This window comes from Protomyctophum bolini (assembly GCF_963924005.1).
Source record: "Protomyctophum bolini genome assembly, chromosome: 14".
Lineage (NCBI taxonomy): Eukaryota > Metazoa > Chordata > Actinopteri > Myctophiformes > Myctophidae > Protomyctophum > Protomyctophum bolini.
Window position 1 is genome coordinate 19,055,926 of NC_137875.1, and position 12,058 is coordinate 19,067,983.

Genomic DNA, 12,058 nt, shown 5'->3' on the forward strand with positions numbered 1-12,058 from the left:
TGTGTAGTAAAATAGTTAGTCTAAAGTCATAATAATATAATAATTAAGTCATTCATTGACTTGTGTATGTTAAAGTGGTAAATGGAGCATATCAGAACACTATTTGTGCGTGCGTGCGTGTGTGAGGGGTATTCACTATTCAGACTGAGATAAACGTATGTTTACGTCGCTGATGTAGAAAGAAGTGGCAGGAATGATGTGAGGCTTCTATAGTTCTGTCAACGTCTCTCACATTCCTTGTTGGGCCTCAAAGAATGCAAACATCCTTGGGTGGTGATGTGGTTGTCTTCTAGCCTGGCTAATAAGCCAGACTCAAATCACACTGTCGCAATTTTTTTTGCCAACGGCTGATTCGGTCTGGCTTATTAGCCAGGCTAGTTGTCTTCATCAATTTCTTCAACTGCCTTCCTTTAAAAGAAGAAAAAAAGAACTGTCTTCTACACAGCCTCATGTGAAGATGAAATATTGTATTTTTTAACGATTATATAGGCCTACCTGTGCTTAAGTCCAACAAAAATGTTATGAATCTTGGAGAATATACGCGCGCGCGCGCGCACACACACACACGCACGCACGCACGCACGCACGCACGCACACACACACACATGCACACACACACACACACACACACACACACACACACACACACACACCCCCATACAGTAGCACAGGTTTTACATAGAGGCTACTGATAATTGGTCATACTCTATTGATAGTATTGTGAATAGTATATACACTGTACTGAAAGGTTCTGTTTGGCTCATTGCCAGACATCATTGAACTTTTCCTTAAGGTAAGTACATTTAAAAGTAGACCGCAGACATGGAAGTGGAGTGGAGTATCTACAGACCATATGCTTCAGTTTAAATGGGTGGGCGACAGGCACCAGTGGCCAACAATGTACTGTAAATAATCCCCTAGAACAGTGATACTCAACCTCAGGCCCGCGGGCCACATACCATTATGACTGGCCCACCAATGAAAATATAAAAAAAAGAAGAAAAAAAAATCTGGAAAATGAAATAAAAATAAATAAATCTGAATGAAGTTATGTTTAATTACATTATTATAAGTAATACTATTAGAGTTGTACTATTACTCGAACGAAAATAAAAGCTTGGGGGGGGGGGGGGGAGATGCAATGCAAATGAAAGACATATACTGTGTATCCCTATTCCCTGACATAATTTTATAGCTAAACGGACAGAATTCTATTTTATTTGAATGATGAAACCCAGCTGCCATTAATAGTTGGAAATGGAAATTTCGGAAATTGCGGAAATTGTAATTGCGGAAATGGTGGAAATTGCGGAAATGGAAATTGCGGAAATTGTGGAAATTGCGGAAATGGTAATTGCGGAAATTGCGGAAATGGTGGAAATGGAAATTGCGGAAATTGCGGAAATGGAGGAAATGGAAATTGCGGAAATTGCGGAAATGGAAATTGCGAATTAAATGAACATGGATTTCACAATATAAATTGGGGTCTCAGAGATAGAAATGCCATTAAGTGGGAGTCTGTAGACTAATGCACGTCAAACTGGGGGTCCGTGGGCTAATTAGTGTCAATTTGGGGGTCCTTGACATGAAAAAGTTTGGGAATCACTGTTCTAGGCGACTTGACGTTTGGCCACGCTATAAAAATAACTATACCACCTATTCTCTGCTCTCTTCACTTGGAAATGCGATGCTGAGATACAGCAGGTGCAAATGATGTCACTAACATCTGCTGTGAGGGAAAACAAATTTGTAAAGCCCTGACAGCAAGGTCTGAAGTAATAGTAAGTACTAGTAAAGTACACCCTTCGCTGCTCAAGTGTCAATTCTCCAGCTGAACCAAGGTGGGCAGATGAGCCATAGATTAGATGAGCTTGCTGAATCGGCATAGTCTGCTCACACTCTTGCTGAAGTGTACTATAATTCTGTAACAGGATTGATGTAGGACATAAAGACAAGATTTTAATGTAGAACATAAAGACATTAGGAGATTCAAGACAACAGCGGCATTGCATTCTGGCAGAATCTAGTCGGATTCTAATGCCAAAAAAGGAAAGCTTAATAATAAACAATCATTTCAAAGAATCAAAGAAAGGGGACCCAAATAAATGTCAATGTTTAATGGTACTTTGTTTTTGTTTTATATAGGTTTTACTTTTATTTACATAAATATAAAAGTACAATCATCAGTATAAATGTGCAACTTGCAACCAGAGTTAACTTGCATACATAAACTCAAAGTTACACCACGATGCAAGCAACATGGGACATACAGCAAGGAGGACATCAAAAAGGTCAACATAGCTATGGATTACAGACACTTGGTGCAGTTTAAACAACTTTATATAGGGTAATTATGCTACATGACCAGTGACCATTAAGTCACCTGTCTCAATAAAACAAGCTGCACACCGTTATTAAAGAGCTCATATTCCTGGACTTTGTGGGAGTAAACAGATTGCCAAGACCATGCAAACACTTCACAGGTCTTGACGCCATGCCGTGCCGCCCGCTATAGGAATAATCAACAGCCTACACACAGTATTAGCACTGAAGTCAGTGTCTGGCGTCGTAAACCGTGTTATTATGCAGCTTTCTAACACTGCTTGCTAACTGCAGCTTCTCACATAGCAATTAAAATGTTGTAGTCAAGAGTGCTTTTATCTTTAGCTGTTGCAGGCAGAACATCCAGTGCCGCAATCCAAGTCTGCTATGTTCACCCATTATATAATGTGTGGGTTTGAAGATTTTGCATCATTTTCAAAGAAATAAACCAGTGGACTGTAGTTCAAGATGTCACGTCATGGTTGACACCATATGAGATAAATAAATCCAGATTAGAGAGGAAAAGCCGATGATATCACAATTAATAAGAAGCATTTATGTTGATAACGAATACAAACATACAGTCATTTTTAGACCACCTGTCTCCCCTTACAGAAGACACAGAGGGCAGCAGGACATTTAAAACCATTGCAATCAATGGAGATCAATTTTGCGAAATGCAAAAGGTATTAACACACAAGCTCTACATACTATTGATTTTGACAAGGAATCTTTTTTTCTTTGTTTTTATGCAAGGACAAAAGTAAGGCAATTGATTTCAAGCCATGCATGCATTTTAAGTGAGCAAACATTACTCTAAATACTCAGTATCAAGGAAAATACATTTTTAATGGATAGTGAATCATTAATGAGTTCTGAGGGCCCATGTAAAAGCCTATAATTGTATATGCAGTTACACAGCGGTTTTGCTCGCCAAAATAAATAACTTATGGTTTGTATCCGATCTGTTATTTTTTAAGAGTGACACCATTGGAGGACAAACAATATAAATGAGGCCTTATAGGGAGGCATTGAAGATGAGTGTCGCAGTTCCTTATTCGCCATTTCAGTCCATTTACACGTCATACTGTTTCATATCTTGGGCACGGAATCATGCATGCACACACACACACACGCAGTTCTCGTCCAAAACGAATGAAGGATAAATATCATTGGTTAAGCAATTGTGAACCTCGGCCAATAGGCTACACCTTTTACGCTCCAATAGAGATAATGACATTTTGCAGACATCAGACGGAAGTAACATTTTGCCAGTGCACAGTACAGTATATATTTTCCCTTTGGTGACATATTAGGCGGAGGGAACACCGTTGAATTCAGAGGATATATAATTTGCTACAGTATACCCATATACACATGGTCAAAGCCGCGGGGTTTGACATTTCCTCATCGGTATGGTGCCAGTGGTCTCGCAAAATAACAAAACAGGCTTCACATTCACGGTATGATGTCTCCTTCAACATACACAGTCAAATCCTGCAGTGTAAATTGAACTCAGAGTACAAAATGTAACCAAAATGGTTACATTTTTTTGCACACTCCTCCATGAGTTATAAACAAGATACATTTAACACATTTCACTGTGTATACATTCATTAAACTGATCATCATCATCATTATCATCGCCATCGAGGGGTATCAAGTCATCTGGGGAACGATCGTGACTGCTTAAGAGACACACGAGACAGTGAGACACATTCACATTCAGTCATCCATTGTGTCAGTATGTACCATATAGATATTTGAAAGCTATATAGAAAAATAGATCTCAAAGAGTCCTCTGTTTTTATATATATATATATATTATATATACAACTACAGTATCTAGTATGGCTTTACCATAATGGCATGCAGGAAACTAAGACAAGCCTGAAGTTTCATCTACCTGAGTCATTTTCTCTATTCCTCTTGTTGAGGACGCGGGAAGAAAGTAATTCAGACCTATTAATGCACACACAACAAAATAAACGGCATGGAAAACAATAAAGGCTAGATCTACTGTAGCTCTAATTTCCGTCCTAATCCGCTGCTATTTACAGTCATGGTGTGTTTTTTTATTCACAGTGCAAAGGCTGATGAGAGCTATGCAGAGCTGAGGTCTTATGAGGGAAGCAGGAGAGTGTGCGTGCATGTGCGTGCGTGTGTGTGTGTGTGTGTGTGTGTGTGTGTGTGTGTGTGTGTGTGTGTGTGTGTGTGTGTGTGTGTGTGTGTTGTTGGGAGGGAGAAAAAAAAGCGTGGGTGTACTGGGAGAATAGTAGATGATGCCAGGGAGAGTTCAGCCCTCGGCTGAGATAGACTGTGGATTTTACATTGTATGTGGATGGGCAGGGTCGTTTTTCACTCTCTCCGTGCACTACCAGCCCCTATTCTATCAGGCCCTATGCTTGGTTTCCGAGACTCTCTGTTCGCATCCTTTCTCTGGGACAATTTCCCTGTCGACGTACCCTAATAACCTCTCTGTGCCTTTGGTTCATGCCATCACTGCTAAATCCTGAGGATTTGTATGTTAACCCCAGCTATGCAGCCTAGTCTCCTTGGTAAATGTTTACATAGAGAGAATCAATGCCATTCAGAGAGCCTTTTTTGAGTGTGTGTGTGTGTGTGTGTGTGTGTGTGTGTGTGTGTGTGTGTGTGTGTGTGTGTGTGTGTGTGTGCGTGCGTGCGTGCGTGCGTGCGTGCGTGCGTGCGTGCGTGCGTGCGTGCGTGCGTGCGTGCGTGCGTGCGTGCGTGCGTGCGTGCGTGCGTGTGAACAAGTTTTATTTTCCAACTCAATGAAACCTACTCCACTGGTCTGTCTCTCTCATTAACACAATGTGCCTGCAGGACAAACCCTCTCACAAACCCTTCCACTCATCAAAACCACCAGAAGATAAACATGTATTTCAATTTTTATTCAAAATATCATAAATAAGCCCACATACGGAGTTTTCAGTGTAAATGATGTGTGACGACCAACCCCCACACTTGACGTGGCAGGCTTTTATCAATTCCCCCTACTGTTGCACACAGCTGCAGAAGAGTTGGAAAGTGCCGGCCTCTTGTATCCTACGGATACCCTTTAAGTCAAGGTCTTGGGTCCCTGAAAGCATGTTCTGAGCTGATAAGAAGCCCAGCTCCTCCTCTCTCAAGAAAGGATTTCCACTCTCAATCTACTACACTCCACTCCTCTCTATTTGGCGCAATAGGAAATTGCAGCTTGAAGCCCCGGGGCCCTCTTTAATATCCTGTCCTGACAGACCTATACTACAGTACCACCACACCACTACACATGGCAACTGTTCTCTCCACTCGGCCCAGAAACAAACCACCTGAGGGTAAGACTTGACCAGTGTCAAGAAATCAGCCCAATGAATGGAAGGTCTACAAAATGGTGCAAATAATGCATGAGGAAACATATAATGCATAGTTTAATATGTGCTATATCATCCAGAAATGTCCTTTGCTTTTACCGTTTAAATGTTTCTATCGCCATACATTCAAATAAACTGGTAAAAAGAAACAATAATGATCACACTGAGTGATTCCCTTGGCTCCAATACAGTACACTATTTCAATTCGATATATTAATCATGTATGGCTGACTACATCTGATGCACAATAACACTGTGTTCTCAGTAATTTGTTCTAGGTTGGTATTGATTTAAGGAGTAGGAAAACGGGATTATGGCCTCCGTGTTTTCAAGTCGTCTCATGGTGCTCGCCTCTCACATGATATAATAAAGAAGGTACAGGTTTAGATTCTCTCACCATGACCACCACCATATCATCAACATCATCATCATCATCATCTTCATCATCATCACCACGGCTCATCAATATCAACCAATACGTTCGAAAAGGTCATGCATATCATGCATATCAATTAGTGATACTGAGAATCCATTTTCAAAAGACCCTGTGTTTGTCCATGAGAAGTGACCTCAGGTGCTATCATGCAGGGTAAAACAGCTGCTCCTCTACCTGGAATTACTGGTCTCTGCCAGCCTGTTGTTCATAATACCAAGGGCGCCAACGCCTCCAGAAAAACCATTATGGCGAGAGCTTCCGCACACTGTCCTGGGATATCCATTGGCCGAGTCCGAGAGCTGCTTCTGCATGAGGGCCAGCGACACTTTGTTGGAGGCCGTGAGCTCTTTCATGGAGATCATCTCGCCCGATAGCCTGCGTCCCTCCGTGTCACTGTCGCAAGGCCCATCAGAGTCAGAGCGCCCTTGGCGACTCTTGGAGCCCGGTCGAATGGCGTTGCGGCGGCTCAGGAAGGCGTTGGCCTTGTTGCATCGCTGGCAGAAAAGGCAGCTCATCTTCTCCAGCATCCAGTTGAGCACCTGCTTAATGACGATGGATATGACGTTGAAGAGCGAGTAAATGCAGCACACGCCCAACAGCAGGAAGATGAAGTTGGCCAGCCGGTAGAGGCTCTGGTAGCCGTAGGCGGCGTTCTGGCTGCTCACGAAGTCGCCAAAGCCGATGGTGCTGAACGTGACGAAGCAGAAGTAGAGGGAGTCCAGGTAGGCCCAGCCCTCGACGGGCGTGTACATGGCCGAGGCGCAGCAGGAGATGGTGATGGAGGACAGTCCGAGGATGAGCATCACGTGGTAGACGGACGGCTTCCAGCCGGGGAAGCTGTAGGCCGAAAAGTCGTGGCGGATGCCCGGCGGGAGGATGCCACTATTCCTGATCCTCCGCTCCCGCACGGCCTTCATCACCACGGCCAGCAGGGTGATGATGCGCTCCAGGAAGAGGTTGAAGAAGAGGATGGTGGCAGCGCAGCCCAGCATGCCGTAGAAGATCAGGAACACCTTCCCGGCCACCGTCACAGGAGTGGACATCCCGAAACCTGCCAGAGAAACAGGACAGGGGATTAAAGGGTTGGAAGCTCTGAAGTTGAGGTTCATTCTTTCATAATAATAATAATGGCCTGGGCCATGGCTCAGTGGTCCAGGCACCTTGGCTGGTAATCCAGTCTGGCAGTGTGCCGCGGGTTCGACTCCCGATCCCGACGGCCTTTACTGCATGTCTTCCCCCATCACTCTCCCCATTTCTCTCCTACATTTCCTACTGTCTGCCCCTCCATAAAATATATAAGGACTTCAAAGCATGAACAGCATACACAGCCAAGTAAAAAATACACAAAAGCAGCTTGCTTGATTAAACAATATTTTACTTTAAGGTATAACTGGAAGGCAACATAGGCTATATATAGGCTACAATGATGCAATCGCAACTGTCAGTGCTGCTAGTGCAGTGAGTGCACACACTGGGAAGTGGGAACAATTACAACCAAACAACACACTATACTACTACTACTATTTATTTTTTACAAAAAAAGAAGGGGAGGCCCATTTCAATTGAAACGATTGAAACATATATAAGGCCGCCACTGTCTAGAGGGTAGGGGCAGCCACAGTGAGGGGCCTGTCGCCCCAGGTTTTGCACTTGATCTTTTTGGGGAGGCCGGCGTCGCTGGACCTGAGGGAACGGGATGGGGGCGTGAGGCTCGAGGATGGCGGAGAGGTTTTCAATGTCCCGATGGAGAGACACATTAATCGAAACGTTGACAGCAATAAATAAATAAGCAGAGCTTTTTCATTACCGGTGTGCAGACCTTATTTCCTTTCGGTGTTTGGGCCTATGGGCATCGACGTGAATTATGCGTGCACTATTGGATTTCATTTCAGTTTTGCTGAAATGCTGCAATCCCAAACTTATTTGAATTAATCCATGTTATTCAACCAATCTATATGGTAGAGGATGTTAATACAATATAACTAGTAGTCTACATCTAAGAAATGTAGACCCTGGTGTCGGGAACGATGCCTTCTGGTTGACAAGTATAGCTCTGCCGAAATTCACTCCAATATGTCCCCTGGACAACCGAGGATTCCCCCTGAGATGAACGGTAGTTTAATTGGTCTCCTACGCAAGAGACCCAAGTTCGAATCCCCGATGTTAACAGTTATTCTCTCCTCTCTCAGACAAGAGGGGACATAAAATGTGTGAATTGAAGCTTTAAAGTTATTTTTTTCTCACTGGATGCTGTCAGTGGTCTTTTTTCCCATTTGGAAATCTAGGCGCACTCCATCATTGTCGAAACAGAGAATAAAAGAAAGAAAGAAATGGAACAATGTTTTACAACGGCTATAAAGAAAGATATTCCACAATATTAAAGTAGACCTGGTTCCACATTGTCAAAGGACTATCAATCCATGTATCTTAATGTGAAAAAACACCCAGCAGTAACACGGTGCTTGTGTTTGCGGTACTATTTTTTAAACGGCAGTATACTATATGGAACTGTTCAAATATACTATACTTTTGTATTGTTTATTTCTTTCTTTTTCTTTTTTTTACATTTAAACCATTGATTCTTCCCTTTCCATCATATGTCACGATTTGCAATAAAATATGAATTCCTTGACTGTTCCCTATAGGTTATAATGGGCAATAATGTAGAGGCATAATAATAATCAATTTGTCAGCACTCTGAAATAATCTTTAACACTGTCTGTGATGACAAGTACAGTAGAGTGTTGAACACACTGTCTGTGATGACAAGTACAATAGAGTGTTGAACTTCACACAAGTGATCAACACTCTTTAACAATAATTATGATTCTGATAATAGCATGGCTCTCAAGTGAAGAGCTAATTAAGGTTTTTATGTAACATAGCATTGTTATTCATTTTACACAGAACGACAGAAGTCTACAACGGGATAATCTTTCTGGATATAAAATGGGACAAAAGGTTTCTTTTAGGGCAGTTGATGACAGGGATGTGCAAAGTTATACAGTACTCTTTGGCTGAAAATACTTGACTTGGAGGCGTGATGTGGCTTACAGTATGTGCATTAAGGAAGGGGGTTATGAGTGGAGCATTAATTGCGACTGTAGAACTATGAAAACCTGCATTTCCGTGTCACACCTCCATATATGGTCATGCCTCGTGACATCACGCCTCCATATGGTCACACCTCGTGACATCACGCCTCCATCTATGGTCACACCTCGTGACATCACGCCTCCATCTATGGTCACGCCTCGTGACATCACGCCTCCATATGGTCACACCTCGTGACATCACGCCTCCATCTATGGTCACACCTCGTGACATCACGCCTCCATCTATGGTCACGCCTCGTGACATCATGGAGACCTTGAGATCTCCAGTCCATCATGCTCCATCATCAAACCCTCTACGCTCAAGGCTATATATATATGGCCATGAACCCTGGCCATACCTTCATTGTGCATTTTTTGGTCAAAGTTTATCCCATTCCAAAGCGACAGCACTCGCCCAGCAGTCTGCTGTCACCCAGGCGGAAGGAAGCGTGCACGCGCTGATCTGCCCCAGCAGCGCGACCACCTCAGATGATGCCCTAATAGAATCCCTGATATGCCCATATATGGAGATCCCTGATGTCATCAATATTAAGCCCATAATGGAAATGTCAATATATGGCCTATTTGGCCATACTGTGACAGTCTCATAATAACCAGTGTGGTTGCTGCGATGTGAGTCACACTTGCAAATGAACCAGGTTGGTACTGTACAACACATGGATCTCCGTATGTGGAGCTGACTATCATCACCTGGGTCTCCATATATGAAGATCACAACACTGACCTCATCAAACCCTGGATAACCGTACATGGTTTGACGTACTAGAACTCCATATATGAGCCGGCCAGAAACTCTACATCTGACCTCACTGACAACAGATTCATAGTTTAACTCCTGCTTCTCGACCGTATTAAGGCGAGACACCCCAGGTGAATAGGGAAAAAAAGTTAAATAATAGCTATCACAATGAAACTTCTCCAGTTGATTACTTATATTAAAACTAAGATTTTTTGTATTACAAGTTTTCTGAAATTATATGTTTAAATATGCAAATTAGGCATTATATGCGCTAATTTGCATACATTTCGGGACGATAAATCTGAAGATCGGATAAAGCCAGGTTCAAAATTATCATTTCATTTTGTTGACACATTAGAGACAAAGAAAATTACACATGGGATTCTTGATATCTCTAATTATCACTCCACAAATCAGAAAATAGTGTCAACAGGCATAAAAAACCCAATTTTCGGCATTTTTTTGGTATAAAATGTGATGTAAATCAGACTGTGAATGATATATCAACAAATCCATGTGTAAATGTCTGCGGAATATAGTTATGAATAAGACTGGAAAGTTTGGTGTATGTGAGTTCAACTGAAGTGGAGATTCTTTGTCCCAAGTATGAGGAAAACTCATTTTGAGAAAACGGCCTTTAAAGATTTGTATTGTAAAATTCCAAAACGTTTTATTTGAAGCCACTATTTTGAGACAAAATATCTCATCCAAACCTTGGCAACAACATATAATGGCATATATCATTGGAAAGGTCTGGACCTCAAGCTGACTGTGGTCTGATCCAAATATGGTCACTTCCTTTGTACCAACAACCAATCATGAAAATAGAGATGGTGGCTTTTCACCCCGAAAAACGAGCTGTTATTGGCTAAAATAAACTATCCAACTAAACATCTAAATCTGTATTTTTAATGTGTATTTTGCTTTAGTTTGAAAGAAAACATGTTTAGGAAGCAAAATAGCAAAAAAAAAAAAAAAAGGAAAATCATGATTTCACCTGGGGTGTCTCACCTTAAGAAGCTCTGTTGTTTCAGCACGACCTCACCCTTTAGGGCGAGGTCGCGTGCTTGTAGACGTACTATAAAAGCTCCTTAGTGATCAATGTGACAAAAACATTCATGAAAAGGAACCTGTGCAGTCCATTACAATTAGTGGACAAATAGTGGAGGTAGTAGACATTTTTTTAATATTTAGGCACATATATTGACAGCAAACTCAATTTCAGTGAAAATACTTGAAACCAACGCCACCTAATACGAGGCTACAAGCTCAAGTCCTTTAGAGTGAGCAAGCATATCATGGAATTTGGAAACAGTCCTCAGTCCTAAGAACCTGATAGAGGGAATCTTGACTTTTAACAGAAGCAAGCTGCAGCGAATAGTGAACCTAGCTTCAAAAATCATTGGGAAGAGACAGAGACAATGAAGTTGTATCTACAAGGAAGTAGGCTACTTTTTAACTACTTCTACTTATTCTGAAACTAACCAACGATTTTTCAATGCATGACACCGACGTGCAACTAGTATAAGCGAGGCTTTAGAAGATGTGGGTTCTGCTGCATGTGGAGTGAACATGCAAACAGAGCAAAGTCACAGAGGCGAGATTGGCTGCAGCTGTATGACTAACACTTATGTGTTGCCAGTGTTGCCAGTGAGTTAGTGACTCATTAAAAGCCGCATTATGCAATTGCAGATACAGTATGGCAAGAAATCCGCCACCATTGTGTCCAAATAAATATATATGGCATATGATGATAAATATGATCATTTTTCATCATTATTTTTTAGCTCCATGTCTTTGTAAACAGATTGCATATACTGCAAATAATGGATATTATCCAAAAATACAGTTTATGGAAATGAATCACTGCTGGAAAACAAGCCTTTATTTAACATCCCCTTGCATTTTAAATGTAAGTGTCTCAAACTGAGGGGATATTTTCTCATAATCTGAACAGCACAGTGCAGACACGGATCAAGGAATGATCGCTCATTTAAAACTTTTGTGTACATTATGTTCAAGTAACGGGCTCCTGAACCAGCTAGTATCAAACCAACCCACAATGCATTACATG

General features: G+C 41.9%; 1 protein-coding gene across 1 annotated transcript in view; it reads right to left on the minus strand.

The window, feature by feature from the left end:
• Positions 1-6,299: 6,299 nt before the first annotated feature.
• The window catches only part of kcnk12 (potassium channel, subfamily K, member 12), a gene marked incomplete at both ends in the record, with an annotated part of 25,276 nt that continues 19,517 nt past the window's right edge, over positions 6,300-12,058 (minus strand). The window contains one exon of the mRNA XM_080781833.1: positions 6,300-7,180. Coding sequence (XP_080637959.1) covers positions 6,300-7,180 — 881 coding nt within the window. The remainder of the gene's footprint in view (positions 7,181-12,058) is intronic.